This window comes from Harpegnathos saltator, unplaced genomic scaffold (genome assembly GCF_003227715.2).
Source record: "Harpegnathos saltator strain DR-91 unplaced genomic scaffold, Hsal_v8.6 scaffold773, whole genome shotgun sequence".
Taxonomy (NCBI): domain Eukaryota; kingdom Metazoa; phylum Arthropoda; class Insecta; order Hymenoptera; family Formicidae; genus Harpegnathos; species Harpegnathos saltator.
The window spans coordinates 82,425-98,617 of NW_020230619.1; the positions used below are offsets into that span (position 1 = coordinate 82,425).

At 47.2% G+C, this 16,193-nt stretch overlaps 3 protein-coding genes across 4 annotated transcripts; 1 reads left to right on the forward strand and 2 right to left on the reverse strand.

The window, feature by feature from the left end:
• Nucleotides 1-946: 946 nt before the first annotated feature.
• LOC105190067 (uncharacterized) lies at nt 947-2,501 on the forward strand. The gene is made up of 3 exons (XM_025306266.1): nt 947-1,208; nt 1,400-1,750; nt 1,825-2,501. The coding sequence occupies exons 1-3, from the start codon at nt 1,197-1,199 to the stop codon at nt 2,455-2,457; spliced, it is 996 nt and encodes a 331-aa protein (XP_025162051.1). The 5' UTR covers nt 947-1,196; the 3' UTR covers nt 2,458-2,501.
• Nucleotides 2,502-3,807: 1,306 nt separating this feature from the next.
• LOC105190068 (protein ALP1-like) lies at nt 3,808-5,340 on the reverse strand. 2 transcript variants are annotated; one of them, XM_025306263.1, is made up of 3 exons: nt 5,148-5,340; nt 4,521-4,824; nt 3,808-4,432 (listed from the first exon to the last, which is right to left on the reverse strand). In XM_025306263.1, the coding sequence occupies exons 2-3, from the start codon at nt 4,822-4,824 to the stop codon at nt 3,969-3,971; spliced, it is 768 nt and encodes a 255-aa protein (XP_025162048.1). In that variant the 5' UTR covers nt 5,148-5,340; the 3' UTR covers nt 3,808-3,968. The 2 variants fall into 2 exon arrangements, with proteins under 2 accessions (XP_025162048.1, XP_025162049.1); XM_025306264.1 differs by lacking the exon at nt 5,148-5,340 and adding an exon at nt 4,915-4,948.
• LOC112590281 (clumping factor A-like) lies at nt 4,847-11,795 on the reverse strand. Its single transcript, XM_025306250.1, has 3 exons — nt 11,680-11,795; nt 7,889-8,301; nt 4,847-4,914 (listed from the first exon to the last, which is right to left on the reverse strand). The coding sequence occupies exons 1-3, from the start codon at nt 11,793-11,795 to the stop codon at nt 4,847-4,849; spliced, it is 597 nt and encodes a 198-aa protein (XP_025162035.1).
• Between the last annotated feature and the right edge of the window lie 4,398 nt (nt 11,796-16,193).

The window sequence follows — 16,193 nt, forward strand, 5'->3', positions numbered from 1 at the left end:
CCATGATTTTTCAGAATCTGTTTTATGCTATGAATACGAATGAGACTAGTTCATTGAATAAAGACAGATGTTCTTATCTCATTTTAATCGTGCCGACAGGTATGCGTCATACGTATTCGCTCTCTTTTTGTAAACATTTCTCTCACACGACTCCAATAGGTTATTTGAAATAAAATTGTAGAAGAATTCCGTGTATATTATTGTTTTATGTCAGAACTTGATACAATTTACATATTTTACTCAATTTTTAGCTCGCTCCATCTACCGCTATTCTTCTTATGTCTTTTTCCGCGGCTCACGATCCGCACGAAGATTAGTAACGTACAACGCGTGGATAAAAAGTGTCAATAATAGGTGAAAAGCTATTGAAAACAAATTTACACGTCATATGTTATTGAGCCTCGCGCAGTTCGTTGGCCGCGCACGAAGGAAGACATAAGAGAAATAGCGGTAAGCAATGCAAGCTGAAAATCGGATAAAATGTTCAAATTGTGGCAAACTGTTTTCTATGTAATATTGAGGAATATTTCGGGTAGGAACTCTGCATAGGAATGACAATAAAGGAAATATATTAAATATGGCACACTTATATACGTAAATATTTTTTTATTTTAATGTCTAGCGGGAGTGCCGCGACATCACATGTTATTTTAAAAAATATAAAATTTTAATAATTATAAAAGTTGTACACATTAATCTAAACCCCTACCCCTTCCCTTACTCCTTCTATTACCCCTCCCCCTACACCCACCTGTTTGCATGGTTCTTCCTCATCCTCTATCTCTGAATCTTAGTCTTCCTCTTCCTCTTCCTCTTCCTACCTCTTGCATAATTTGTATTAAATCTGCTCTCTGAAAAATAAAACGAAAAATAATAATTATATTAAATTTCCTTTGCTATAATGAATCAGATTCTGTAACCATATAATGGGTGCTTTCCATTTAGTGACACAAGTCGACTTAAGTCGACTTCTAGTGTCATTTCTGCTTTCCATTTAATTTGTGTCGCAATGTGTTGGTTACTTAAGTCAACTTGGAATAACTCTGCCTTTGCTGAGGGTTGAGCGAAGTTGCCAATATAGACGAAGAAAAAAGTCCTAGAGTACAATAAATATGTAAAATCACTATAGTCTTGATTATACCGACATTGTATATTAATCGTGTATCAACCGAAAAGAAAAATATATTCATATAATAATGGCAATAAAGGTATGTAAAACAAATATTTGTTTCATAGTTATTTGTAATGCTTTTTTAATATTATATTTGTTTTGTATAAAATATATTATTTAGAATAGTGATAACAGCAAAATTGAATTATTGAAATACTCGATAAAAGTATATCAATGTAAGTTATTTATTTCTAATTGTGAGTATTTTTTGGTTTTGTAATATTGTAGACTATTTCAATGAAGGACTTGCAAGCATTGCAAACTGCAGGAAAAATTGATTTCAAGAATATTGATAAAAATAGTATAAATTGTAATAATGTACAACAAAAAGCGGATTCTATCAATCTGTCCCAAGAAAATAGTTATATTAATGGACAGCAAATACAAAGAAGGCCGGATGCAACAATTTTACAGCAAGAATTGCAGGAGTGTAAATTTATATGGACTAAGCAAGCTACTTTTGCTCTTCTGTCTGCTTATGAAGCTCGAAATATTGAAATGGATAATACAAAAAAAAATAAAAGATTTTGGCAATCTATAGCTACTGACCTTAATGAATTCTCATTATCTAATACACCAGTAAGTTTATAAAACATTATATTATATTTATTACTTTACATGTACTATATGTATTTTTTAACTCATCTCTGCAGTTAACAGGTGACCAAGTTAGATGGAAATTTAGTGCGTTAAAAAAATCATATAATAAAAAGAAAGATCACAATTGTAGAAGTGGAAATGCTCCAAAGATGTTCGATGAATTCGAAAAGCGATTAATGGATATTTTAGGTGATATACATGGTAATATCAATAAAGAAAATTGCTTTAACTCACCAATATTGGAGTATAGTGTATCCAATCAATCTGAAACGCAAAATATAAGTGAAATAGTCAGTAATGAATTAGAAAATGTCAGCATGGAAGAAGAAAAGAGTAGTAACGAAAAATATACAGAAAGAAAAACAGTACGAAAGAAAAGACCACATGGAACAGGTTCACAAATAGCTCGTTCAAAAGTAGAATTAGAACACCAATGGCTACAACATCTTCAACTTATGCAACAAAAATATGAAGATAGGAAAAATTTTGATGAAATGGAATCTAAAAGAAAAACGGAAGAACTTGAATTAAAGAGAGAAAAGATACATTTGAAAAAGAAGATAATGTTATTCGAAGAGCAAAGATTAAGGCAAAAGATAGAGCTACATCGAGAGAAAATGTCTATTGAAAAAGAAAAATGTGATATATTAAGAAATATTATTCAATCTCGAAGCAGTATTTTCTAAACCAAATATTCAAGAACAGTGATATTTTTTATTTACTTGTAATAATATTTAATTATACTTATAGAAGAAAGTAAAATGTTTTGAAAACATTCGAACAAAAAAAATTTTTTTAAGAATAGTACAGAAAGATAATTTAAAAGTTCCCAAATAGCACTAAATCTCAAGGAACATCCTCAGGACGTCTTAGGAACGTTCTTAGAACGTAGAGATGTCTTCAGGATGTCTTTAGAATGTCTTTGGAGATCTATGCTGTATGGGTTATTATTAATAAAAACGTAACAGTTCTTATTTAGTTGAAAATGTTTGCTATTCAACACAGTGCAATAATTGCACGTATGTGTGTGAAAATAATTTTGATAAAACTAAATGAATAGATAAAAAGTATTCTTTTATATTATTAAGATTTTGTTTAATGTGATTAAAGAATTTAAAATTAGTTTTGTTTAAAAAAATTTATGTATTTATATTAGTTATAACTATTCCAACGTTGAAAGTATTTATTAAAGAATTATAATAATTAAGTTTAAAATAATTTTAAGGTGCTGACAAGACTGAAATTTTGTGTTGATTATGTTCACTTTCGATAATTGCTTTAAAATATTATTTAGACATGTACAAAGTACAAAATATATATTATTATTTATAAGTTTACTGATTACAAAATAAATATTAAAATAAAATAAACTAATATAAACTTTAAGTTGTATGAAAGTCAAAAGAGTTGCTCATTCAATATGTTATATTTTATTACAAAATAATTTTAAGTTCTTATATAAAATAAAATATTATTAGATAAATATTTTTCCTTATTGTTTTTAAGTTACACACAATCTCCCTTTTGAACGTACATTTCCTCATTATTATGTCATGTGAATTTTACGGTCATTTATTGATTGTTAGAGCAAAAGGAAAATGTTCGGAATATTTTAGAGGTGTGCTTAATCGATTACAAGTGCCATTTTGTGAATATATCTTTTTATTTTTGTTATTGTACTCATTTACTTTTAAACAATCATATCATATAAATTAATCTAAGCAAATATTTCAAGGAAACATTTCTCTAAATAATAAAGTTCGACGATCCACATTTTCTCCGTATAACATTTCCTCTCTTTCATCATAATTTTGTATCGGATTAAGTTCTTCTGCAACGAGATCTTCATCATAAAAACCATCGCCATTATCTCCACTATCTAAACATATATTATGAAGTACACAACAGCTTACTATAATCTGAGTCATAAAAGGGATATCACGTAACGGTAATTTGTGTAATTGTCGAAATCGACCTTTTAAAATACCAAAAGCTTTTTCAACAACTACTCGAGTTACAGATATTTTCCTATTAAACGTTTCTTGCTCAATCGTAAGATTACCATTATCTCTGAAAGGACTGACAATCCATTTTTTGGCTACTCCGTTATAACCTCCGTTATCTCCTAATAAAAACGTATTATTTGGAAAAATATTTTCTCTTTCTTGTTCAGCAAAATGAAAAAGTTCTGATCTTCTTAACATTCGAACATCATGATACGATCCCGGATCACCACACAATATACGCTAATAAATCTAGTGTTACAATCAGTAACAGCCTGTAAAAGAATTGAATAACACTGTTTTCTGTTAAAATATATTCTACTATTTTCCTCGGGTTTATTTATATAAATATGCGAGCCATCTATTGCTCCAACACAGTTCCGAATTCCAGCTACTTCTTCAAATCCACGAGATATTCGTATTATATGATTTCCTTTAGGCCATGTAATGACATCAGGAACCAAAGTTATTAGCCAATTTATAACTCGACATATGATGCGAAATACAGATGACAATGATATATCAAAGAGATTAGACAGGGTTCGATGTGGTTCTTTGTTACTTAAAAACCAGAGAGTCATCAGCAGACATAATTCCGCAGGTTTTTCTTCTTTCCCAAATTCATGTGTTGGTATAAATCCGCTAGTCTCTAAAGATTCTGAAAATATCAAATAATGAAAATTATTTTATATTACTTTATTATAAATACATTATAAAACCATTATAATATTATGAATAATAATTACCTAATAACATGTATATAGTTGGACGACTTAATCTGAAATCTTCTCTAAATTCAACATTACTTTTTGCATGCACTACGTTAAGAAAATTCTGCACATGCTCTCTTCTACGACCGTTTAATAATAACTGAAGAAGAGGAAACAGTAAATCTTCTTGAAACCAATCATTTTCTAAAAATTGATTTTGGTCTTCATCTGTAGAAACACTACTATTACTGATAGCATCATTATTATAATCACTGCTGCTGCTACTTTCATTATTTTCCAACAAGAAATTAATTGCGTTAGGCAAATTATCTTCTTCCATCTATCACAGAAAATTCCATCTATTAGTTATATGCACACATAACCTCTTCAATCAACAGTAGTAAATCCCAGCAAACACAATATAACATACCTATTAGTTGTAATTTCTTATTCAATAATATAACCGTTTTATAATATATATGTTACATAAGTATTGTAGGAAATTATAACAAATAAATATGTTACATGTTTGGGTCGCCGGCTGTAGCGTGACCGCCACACATGTTACATTTATTTGTGTAATATGTATCATATATATATATATATATGTGTGTGTGTATAGGTTTAATATTTTTACATGATATAATTAAAATTTGAATATACCTTTATATTTATGTCTTATAATAAATTTTATATTACTTATTATAATCTTCCCCAAAACAAATAATGAATGACTGTGTTTGTATTTCGCGCAACAACTTCTACGCATCGCAAATGCTTTCCATTTATCACATTGAAGTTACCGACTCCAACTAACTCAAGTCGACACAAGTTTCAACAGAAGTGATATAAATGGAAAGCACCCAATAATTAATACGGGGGCGGTCCGATAAGTACTTAGCCTCACCGTCCGATGGCGCCACTATCGCAAGAGAAATTTACTATCGTGTAGTACATTCTCGTAGACGGCTACTGTCGAAATTTCAGCCGAATCGGACTCGTAGTTTTGTTTTGACCGCGTGTGGAAGCGGGCGTGTCCGCGGATTTTAGAAAAATGGAAAAAGAGCAATATCGGTCGGTGATTCGATTCTTGTTTTTGGAAGGGAAATCGCGCAGCGAAATCAAAGAGCGCTTGGATGCTGTGTACGGTGACTCTTCTCCTTCGATGGCGACCGTCAAAAATTGGTTTAACGAGTTTCAACGTGGTCGCACGTCTGTTTTTGATGAGCCACGCCCAGGTGCCCCGAAAACGGCTACCACGGAGGATAACATGACAAAAATCCACGATCTCGTATTGGCAGACCGCCGATTGAAGGTGCGCGAGATAGCTGAGACAGTAGGCATCACAAAAGACCGCGTGGGTCATATCCTGCATGAAATTTTGGGCATGAGAAAGCTGTCGGCGCGATGGGTGCCGCGTTTGCTCACTCCGGACAACAAGTGCAACCGTGAGACCACTTCAGAGCAGTGTTTGACGCTATTTAAGCGCAATCCGAAGGAGTTTCTGCGTCGTTTCGTGACCGTCGACGAAACATGGATCCACTGGTACACACCAGAGACCAAGGAACAGTCGAAATAGTGGACTTCACCCGGCGAACGTGCTCCGAAGAAGGCGAAGACTGTCCTATCGGCCGGAAAGGTGATGGCCACCGTTTTCTGGGATTCACAAGGTGTGATCTACATCGACTACCTGGAGAAGGGCAAAACGGTCACAGGGCTATACTATGCCGAATTATTGGGCCGATTCGACGCCGAATTGCAGGAAAAACGGCCCCATTTGGCGAAGAAAAAAGTGCTCTTCCACCATGACAACGCACCGGCTCACACCTCCCTCCTTCCCTCCCTCTTGACCGGCCCTCGCCACGGTCAAATTGGTCGAATTGGGCTACGAACTGCTGCCCCATCCACCGTATTCTCCAGATTTGGCCCCGTGCGACTTCTTTTTGTTTCCAAACTTGAAAAAGTCACTCGCCGGGCAGAAATTTGAGTCGAATGAGGAGGTCATCGCCTCTATGGAGGCCTACTTTGCAGACCTCGAGAAAACGTATTTTTCAGACGGGTTAAAGAAGTTGGAGCATCGCTGGGTCAAGTATATCGAGCTAAAAGGAGACTATGTTGAGAAATAAATCGCCACTTTTCCAAAATTTTCGTTTTTCTTTTGTAGGCTAAGTACTTATCGGACCACCCTCGTATTTATACAGGGTGCACGATTTATCTGAAGACATTGAAATATCTCGAGAACTATGCATTGGATAAAAAAAAGTGGTTAATGAAAGTTGTTAGTCTCGAAGGGGGACATCCAATGATACTAAACTCGACCTCCCACCCCACCCCCTGGGGGTGGGGGTTGGGGGCAACTTTGAAATCTTAAATAGAAACCCCCATTTTTTATTGCAGATACGGATTCTACGCCACAAAATACGTAAATTTTGTCCGAAACTTTTTTTTTATTCGTGATGGATGGCGCTGTAATCGCAAAAAATTATATTTTCCGCAATTCTCCAGAAATGATCATTGGATTGAGAAATAAAAAATACCTGTTCAATATTTTTAAAGAACATAAAAGTTATTCCCCCCCCATCCTCTCGGGGTAGGGTGGGTGATAACGTACAAATCTCAAATGGGGACCCACATTTTTCATTGCAGAATTAGATTGTACGTGAAATTTTTATAGAAACAATTTTTTTCATTCGTGATAGATAGCGTTGAATTTTTCCGAGAAACTACTTTTAGCGTTATACAGGAACAACGACGAGGACGTAGTAGTTTTATATTCCCTTCGGGTGCTTTTTTAATGTGAGTCCCCTTGCCTCTCATAGATCGGGGTGCTTTTTTAATGTGAGTTCCCTTGCCTCTCACTGTTCAATTAATTAGAGTAAGTGTTCGAAATTTTTACCTTCAATTTCAATACACTTATTGTTCCTTTTTTCAAATGACTGTACACAGGATAGAAGCATATCTGCGGGAGTTTCAGCGCAAGCGTTTCTTATGCGTTCTACCATGTTTTCACGAGTTGTTGGCACTTGTTAATTTAAAAATATTGAACAGATATTTTTTATTTCTCAATCCAATGATCATTTCTGGAGAATTGCGGAAAATATAATTTTTTGCGATTACAACGCCATCTACCACGAATAAAAAAAAAGTTTCGGACAAAATTTACGTATTTTGTAGCGTAGAATCCGTATCTGCAATAAAAATGGGGGTTTTCATTTAAGATTTCAAAGTTGCCCCAACCCTCACCCCCAGGGGGTGGGGTGGGAGGTCGAGTTTGGTATCATTGGATGTCCCCCTTCGAGACTAACAACTTTTATTAACCACTTTTTTTTATCTAATGCATAGTTCTCGAGATATTTCAATGTCTTCAGATAAATCGTGCACCCTGTATATAATGTAACACTCACATTTAGTGTAACGATATCCGACGTCGCCGTTGTTGACACCGCCGTCGCGATCGTCATCGGCACCGTTGTCACTGTCGCAGTCGTCGTCGGCACCGCTGTCGCTATTGCCGTCGTCGTCGGTACCGCTGTCGCTATTGCCGTCGCCGTTGTCGTCGGCACCGCTGTCGCTATCGCCGTCGTCGTCGACATTGCATTTGCCGTCGCCGTCGTCACCGACACCGCTGTCGCTATCGCCGTCATCGTAGGCACCGCTGTCCCTATTGCTGTCGCCGTCGGCACTGCTGTCGCTATCGCCGTCGTCGTCGGCATTGCACTTGCCGTCGCCGTCGTCATCGGCACCGCTGTCACTATCGCCGTCGTCGTCGGCATTGCACTTGCCGTCGCCGTCATCGTCGGCATTTCTTCCAATAGTACTATAATAAAGGAAACATATAATGAAGAAACAACCATATATTATAATAATATGTATTCTTTATATAAAAACTACATAAAATTTGTAGAAGTGCAAAATATATATGTGACTACTTACTTTTTTGTCCGTCGCACTGCATGACATCCGACACCCGTACCATTGACTTGCTGAAGATCGACTGGACATTGGATCGACGTTGTGCTGCGCTGTAAACATATCGCGCGGTTGCCGCTATTCAAACACGTGCGCGTGATTCAATCAACAGACCGTAAGTTTGAGAGGCTATTCTATAGGGTGTTTTATAACAATAGTTGCACAGCTCGTTGAGACATAGAGCGGATTAAGACAAACATATAAGTACCGTTTTGTAAGATTCACAATAATTATCGAGTTATTAACCCATTAAGACCCATGCTTAAACCAATAGAGATATAAAAAAAGTAACTATTGCGTTTCTGGCATGGGTACTACCAATGATTATTGGTATTTGAAATTAGTTGAAAAAAATTTTTCTTAACAAATTCTTATTAACAAATTAAGAAAAAATAACTTGTCCGAAAAACTAACCACGCTGATCGATTCTACGGGAAAAATCACTAAAGAAACATGTATTTTCGATTTTCCGCTTCATTTGTTGTTAAAAAATTACAAACAATCTCTAAAATTCCAAAAATGCATACATTTTCTTTGCTAAAAAAGAGTAATATAATAAGATTTGTACAAAAATAATTTATACAAAAAGCTATGAAATCATAACAAGAAGTCTTTACAAAAGAAAAAAAACCCCGAGTAATATGAAAAGAAGTACCAAACCAAAAAATATGAAAAAGAATATCGATGACTTTAAATCATATATATGTCATCATATATATATGTAATCATATATAAATCATGTATACGTGTGTATACATTTCAACGCTCAGGGCACGTCGAGTTCCCGGAGCCGAACGACACGGCGCAGCACACCCTCGCCGAGTGCGAGGCATGGTGCGAGCAGCGCCGTGTCTTGGCCCGAGCAGTGGGGTGCAGGATGGAGGACCTCTAGCTCCCGCGCATGGTCCGTGCCATGTGCGGGAGCGAGGAGGTATGGGGAGCGGCGGCCTCCTTCTGCAAGGACGTAATGTCCCAGAAGGAGGCCGCCGAGTGGGAGCGCCGACCCGACCCGGACCGTGGAGTGCGTGGGGGTCGAAGGCGGCGCTCCCCGGGAGATGAGAGCGGCCCCGAGGTGGCGCTGGCCGGGAGGAGGCGGCGGAGACAGATAACCCGGATTCCGCGGCCCCCCCGGCCGCCTCGGGGCCGACTTCGGGCGCGCGGGGGAGGGACGCAGGAAGGGAGGTGAATGACCTCCTCCTGCGCTCCCTCACGCGTCAGTTAGGTTAGGATAAGGGGAGCGAGGCCTTCTGGGAAAGGGTCTCGCTCCCCCGCCCCCCCGGAGTGGGAACTCTATGGATGGGGGCGGGGAGGTGGGGGTGTCCCTCCCCTCCCGTAATAGTTACCGGAAAGCCAACCCGGTCGGCCTAGCCGACTGGGGCGCTGCGCCCTGAATCTTTTCCTCAAGGAGAAGGGGGCGCGGCTCTTGGGCGTGGGGCTCGACAACGAGCCCTGGGGCCGGGGTGTCGGGGAGGGAATGTTGGCGCAGTTCCCCTGACTCCCCCCATCTCGGTCCGACTGGTAGACACCCCGCAGGGGTTTTAGTGAGTAAGAGTCTCACATAACCCTTCGCCCCTCCCAAGGGGTGGAGGATACCCATGATGGGTTGCCCCTGCGTTATCAAAAAAAAAAAGGGCACGTCGAGTTTTCCAACCCGGCCCCCTTAAGTGGGGACTGAGAGGACGAGGGACGACATGGTCTCGTCTCCCGTTAGCCGCCGCGGTGAAGGCGACTCGGCAAGGGACCTTCGCACTGGGGGGTGGTCGAGAGTCAGCGTGGTACTGCTGGCTGCTCGGCCGCCCCAGCTTTAGGTGCTGGGGCCTCAGCCACACGAGAGAGCAGTATACCGCTGCGGTTGACCGCAGCGGATTATGCTTCAGTTGTTGCCGAGGCGGGCACACCGCGGGAGTGTTCCAACACTCTAGAGTGCGCGGTGTGCCGAGAGGGCGGGAGGGAGGCCGGCCACCGGATTGCCGGCCCAGCCTGCTGGCTGATCCTGAAAGGGGGTGGCGGGCGCGGAAGGCGCCAGGGCCGCCCCCCCCCCAACGAGGGAATAATGGGGATGGGCGCGATTTCGCGTCCATTGTAAAGGGGGGAGGGAGCCGCTGGGTAGCGGCTGTAAATGTGGACGTGCGCGTTTGCGCAGTTGTCCGCAAGGGTGGTGCTCGCCGAAGTGGTGACGGCGAGGTCTTCGGATCAAAGGGGTTGCCGGCGGTCCTAGGCCGTGGGGGGGAGGATCTGGTCTTCCTCACGTAGAGAGGGGACTGGCCTTCCCTGCCGCGGGGGACCTGGGCGAATGCTGGGCGACCCGGCTAAAAAGGACGCACTCTCGCCGGATCATTAGACCCGGATGGGAGCCTCCCTCCTCTCTCTCTTTTTTAGACCGGTGCGGGTCGGGTGAGAGAGGGGGGAGAAGAGGAACCGTGTCCCGGGTGGGGGTCGGGCGCGGTTCCTAACCCCACCTCGAACACCGGAGGTGGGGTTGAGGGAGGGGGCGGGTGTCTCCCTCCCTCGCCGGCCCTGCAGCACGGCCGGATGGGGCCAGGTATCTCTCCCTCCACGTGTCGGGGGGAGAGAGACAATACCTGGCCCCGGTTTACCCCGCGCAACCCTCGATTGGACGGCGCTCCCCGGCTCAGGAATGGCGGTTATGAGTGGGCAAGCGGCCTTAGGGCCGTCTCCATCCGCTCCCCCTTCCTGGGCTGAAGGGCAGAAGGGAGCGGACGTTCTGGAAGTCACACAGGCGGCACGAGGATTTTCTCGTGTCTAGCCGCGTGGCTCCCCCCTCCCATCCCCCCCATAAGTCCAGTGGTACGCGGGGGGCCAAAGATGGTCTGGGGCTCCGCGAGCGGAGCCAACGGGGGTGGTGGTTTAGTAGAAGGAATAGGGGACTAGTTCCTATGGCCGTTTCTAACGCTACCCCCGAAGGCAGGCCCCCCCTGGTGTTTCAGTCGGTGCGAGTCCGACATAACCCACGGGTCCCCCCAGAGGAGGGTGTGGTCCAGGTAGGGACTCCCGAAGGGCAATCGCCCTCCGTACTTGAGGAGACACAAGAGGTCATAGCCACCAAGGCCGAAGCTCCCTCTGGGGAGACTGAGGCGGCCCAGCCGCCAGAGGTCTCCCAAGAGGGGGTGAAAGTAGACAGCCCGGAGGAGGCGTGTAAGGCCTAGCCTTCACGCCACTCCGGGTGCTACAGGCTAACCTCGACCGCGGCGCCCGGGCCCAGGACCTGTGGGTACACAGGATCCGGGAACTGGGCGCCAGACTGGGAGTGGCCACCGAGCCGCAGTAGGTGCCGACCAGCAGCGAATGCTGGTTCGACAGCCCGGACGCCTCGGTGGCCATGGTGGCTGACCATGCAGCAGGGACCTCTCCTTGTGTTTTAAGGGAAAAGGGGTCCTCGTACGTGGCGGACGACTGGGGGCCGATTACTGTGGTGGGGGTATGTCTCCCCCACCACAGAAACAAAGCCGGACTTGGCGACCCCACCCGTATTAAGGGGATCCTAGACAGGATCGAGGATTTAGTGCGCAAGTGCCATCCCCGACCTGTCGTGATTGCCGGGGACTTTAACGCCCACTCTGAGGAGTGGTGTTGTAGTCCCCAGCAACGGGATCTCAGGGACGAGGTCGTCATCGGCTGAGCGGCGGGATTGGGCCTACTGTTGCTAACAGAGGGTCCACCGGCACCTGTATAAGGCCAGGGGGTCATCGGTCATTGATTTGACATGGGCCCCCTCTCGGCTGCCAGGATGGTTTCCGAATGGAGGGTAGAGGTGGAGGGCGAGATATTATCTGACCATAGATATATAGTCTGGGCTCTCCACCTCCCCAAATCAAGAAAGGTGTCGTCCCGCCGCTCTGGGGAGAGGAATTTTCCTCTCCCCAAAAGATGGGACCTCAGTCGACTAGATGTGGACAGGTTAAGGGCTGCTGTCCTTGTGGCCACCTGGCACATAGAGCCAGGTGAGTGGGACCCCGGCCACTTGGAGGGGGCCGGAGAGATAACGGGGATAGTGGCGTCGACATGCGACGCCGCGATGCCCCGTTCCCACCCCCGTCGGCGCCGGGCTGCGTATTGGTGGTCGGAGGAGATAGCGAGACTTCGTAGCGACTCCGGCCGCACCAAACGGGCGTATACGCGGGCCCGGCGACGAGACGGGGATGCCACAAGGGCAAAAGAGGACTACCTTGCCGCGAGAGTAGTTCTCAAGAAAGCCATTAGAAAGGCCAAGCGAGAAGCCTGGGAGCAATTGGTGAGCTCCCTGGATGACGATCCGTGGGGGCGCCCGTACAAGAGGACGATGGGAAAGATTCGTCCTTGGGTGCCCCCACAGACAGAAACGTTGGACCCCCAGGCCCTCGATGCGCTTCTGGGCGCCCTCTTTCCGAGGGCGGAAGAGGGCCCTCCCGTGATCCCTTCCCCAGAAATGGGGGAGGGAGACTGGGACGAGGGCCTGGAGGTCACTCCAGAGGAGCTCGCCAAGGCCCGGAGAAAGCTCGATGGCAAAGGTAAAGCCCCTGGCCCCGATGCGATTCCGAGTAGCGCCTGGGCTCTCGCGTTGGCCGAAGGGGACCTATCCGCAGCCACATGCAGGGTCATGACAGGATGCCTCAAGGAGGGGGTGTTCCTCCCAGATTAGAGGAGGGCCAAATTGGTCCTCCTCCCGAAGGAGGGCAAGGAGCCCGGTAGTGCGTCAGCCTACAGGCCGATTTGCCTGCTGGACGAGGCGGGCAAGATGCTGGAGCGCATCGCGGACCGCCTCGTCCAGTAATGTCCTCGAGTGGGCTGGATCTCCACGACCGCCAGTACGGGTTCAGGCCCTGACGATCCACGCTGGATGCAATCCAGTGGGTCCGGGACCTGACCCGGGCGGTCGTGGAGATAAGGAGCGGGGTGTTGTTGGCGGTGTCGCTAGACATATCTAACGCCTTCAACACCCTATCCTGGCCGGAGATAGGACGGGCCCTCGAGCACTTCGGGGTGCCCACCTATCTCCGGCGGATGATGTCCACCTACTTTGGGGACAGAGACCTCGCCTTCACGAAAGAAGGCGGGCTTCAAGGCTGGCGCACCATGGAGCGCGGTGTCCCACAGGGGTCGGTGCTCGGTCCCCTGCTGTGGGACATCGGCTTCGACCGGGTTCTTCGCACTCCGCTCCCGTAGCAGACGACGTGGTGTCTGCTACGCAGACGACACGTTAGTGGTGGACGAAGGGGAGAGCTGGGGGGAAGCCCGCTTCCATGCGGAGGTGGCAGTGGCATCGGTGGTGGGAACCATCGGTCGGGGACCTGGCTCTCAAAGTGGCGCCCCTCAAGACTGAAGTCGTGTTTTTTCACGACGGCAGTCGAGGGGCGCCGCCGGAGACCCGGGTCCTGGTCGATGACGTCCACGTCCGCGTCGGGCCGACGATGAAATATCTCGGCCTGACGTTGGACAGCCGATGGTCATTTGGGCCTCACTTCAGGCAGCTGGCCCCCAGGGTATGCAAAGCCGGACTGGCTGTAGCCAGGCTGATGCGCGCCCAAGGGGGCCCAGTATGGTAGGCTCGCCGCCTGTATGTCAGTGCGGTTCTCTCGATCGCCCTGTACGGGGCGCCCATATGGGCCCCCCAGTTGCTGGCCACTGCGATGACCAAGCGACTTATGAGGCAGGCCCTCAGGCCTGTCATGATCAGGGCGATTCGAGGGTCTCGCACAGTGTCATACATGGCTGCGACCACCCTGGCCGACTCCCCCCCCGTGGAGCTCCTAGCCGAGGAGAGGCGTGTCCTCTACTGGCGAGTAAAGGAGCTCCGCGAGGGGGGAGAGCTGACGGCCAGGGACATGAAGGCCCTTATGACCTAGGCCAGAGACCGGACCCTGGAGCGGTAGGAAGGCTTGCTAGCCGACCCCCGAGGGTCCAGTCTCGCAACGGCCGAGGCTGTCCGCCCCTGTCTGTCCGAAGTGGCAGGCAGGAAGGGGCGTGGAATGTCCTTCCACCTGGTGCAGGTATTGACCGGGCACGGTTGCTTCGGGAGATACCTGCACCGGATAAGGAAGGAGCCCATCACTCGGTACCACTACCACCCCGAGCAAGAGGACGCGGCGCTGCATACCCTGGCTGCCTGCGCAGCATGGGACGAGCAGCATTGTGTCCTGCTCGGGGCGGTGGATTGCCGGGATGGGGAGCTCTCGCTCCCGCACCTAGTGCGAGCTATGTGCGGGAGCGAGAAAGCGTGGGACATGGCGGCCTGCTTCTGTCGGGAGATGATCTCCCAGAAGGAGGCCGCCGAATGGAGGCGCCGGCCTGGCAAACGTCGTCGCGGAGGACGGCGGGGCCGGTGCTCCCCGGGGGGGGGGTTAACAGCGGGCCCGAGGTGGCATCGGCCGAGGAGAGGCCGCTGGCTTATACGGGTCGGCGCCTCCCTCGGCCACCTCGGGCCAGGCTCCGTCACTCGGGGGGGAGCGAGGAGATTAGCTCCCACTCCCCCGAATGATCGGGTAGGAAGGGACAAGTGGAGGTGGATAACCCGGTTGGGGTCGGGCCTACCTCCCCAATTCCCCCCTCTCTCTCTGAACCTTCCAGGAAAGGGGAAGAATAAGGAGGAAGGGTGGATGTTCCCTTCCTCCTAGGAGACACCAGAAGGCCAACCGGTGGCGTTACCCGCCGGGGACCGCGCTCCTCCCACTAATTCCCCGAAAGCGGAGGGGGGTGCGGCGAGGGGCTCTTAGTTTAGAGCCCTAGGGCCGAGGGGTTTGGGAGGGAATGCGGGAGCAGTTTCCCTAACTCCCCTCTTCACGGTCCGACAGGTAGACATTCCGCAGGGGTTTTAGTCGGTAAGAGTCCGACATAACCCCCGCCCCCCAAGGGGCGTATCAAGGGGGGTATCCATGATGGATTTCCCCTGCGTGAACAAAAAAAGAGCACGTCGAGTCAGAAACTGACATGGACGTCGGTCTCACGGCCGTGAGCAGCCAACCACAAGGGAGGAGGACTACCAAAAGGAGGAGGGTAACAAGGGTGCCAATTATGATGTCGTCCACCTCTGGGGACGGGGTCTGAGAACGGGGTCAAGGTTTACAATGACAACCTCGACCTGTTCAAAAGGGAGGAGGCCACCGTTCCCACCGTTGTACACAGGCCACCCATCAATGAGGTCAGAAGGGAGTTGGACGACTCCCTGGCCGCTACCAGCCATTTGGAGCCACCGGAGGTTGTGGCCTATGGAAACCTATCCAGGGCCATGAACCTCTGCATTGACGAAAGGGACGGACTGGATAAGGAAGACGCAAGGTACAAAAGCCTCTCTATGGAACTGGAGAGGCTGACCAAGAGCAGAGAGGAACTGAGAGGGAAGGCAGGGAAATGGACACAGGTGCCAGTGGTGCGGACTCTGGCCTGCCGACCCGCTCCCCCTCCGGTCGTGGAGGCACTAGCCAACTCGACTGGGGGTGGAGGGGGAAGGGGCCGGAGACGCAGATACGGGCGGATAAAGCGACGACTAAGATCCGGAAGAGGAAGGAACAGAGGAAGAGGCAGCTGGAGAGAAGGAGACAGGTGGAAGCTGTGAGGTGGACCGGGTTGGAGCAGGAAGAGAAAGGGGGGTGATATCTTAGAGGAGGGAAGAGAAGACATATGCCCAGGTCGTGGGGAAAGTAATAGGAGAGACCAGGGGGGGCCGCAGCAGGAGGCGCCAACTGCGTATCCCCCCATCCGGCCAGCAGAGCAACAGCAACCTGTGGTGCAGGGTGAGGGCTGGAC

Coding starts and splice junctions, on each gene's coding strand:
- LOC105190068 (XM_025306263.1), bottom strand. CDS start 4,824: ATGGAAGAAGATAATTTGCCTAACGCAATTAATTTCTTGTTGGAAAAT. Junction 4,433..4,520: donor AACTATATACATGTTATTAG/GTAATTATTATT, acceptor TGATATTTTCAG/AATCTTTAGAGACTAGCGGA.
- LOC105190067 (XM_025306266.1), top strand. Junction 1,751..1,824: donor TCTCATTATCTAATACACCA/GTAAGTTTATAA, acceptor TCATCTCTGCAG/TTAACAGGTGACCAAGTTAG.
- LOC112590281 (XM_025306250.1), bottom strand. CDS start 11,795: ATGGCCACCGAGGCGTCCGGGCTGTCGAACCAGCATTCGCTGCTGGTC. Junction 8,302..11,679: donor CGGATCCTGTGTACCCACAG/GTCCTGGGCCCG, acceptor CCTTTATTATAG/TACTATTGGAAGAAATGCCG. Junction 4,915..7,888: donor CGGATATCGTTACACTAAAT/GTGAGTGTTACA, acceptor TACAACTAATAG/GTATGTTATATTGTGTTTGC.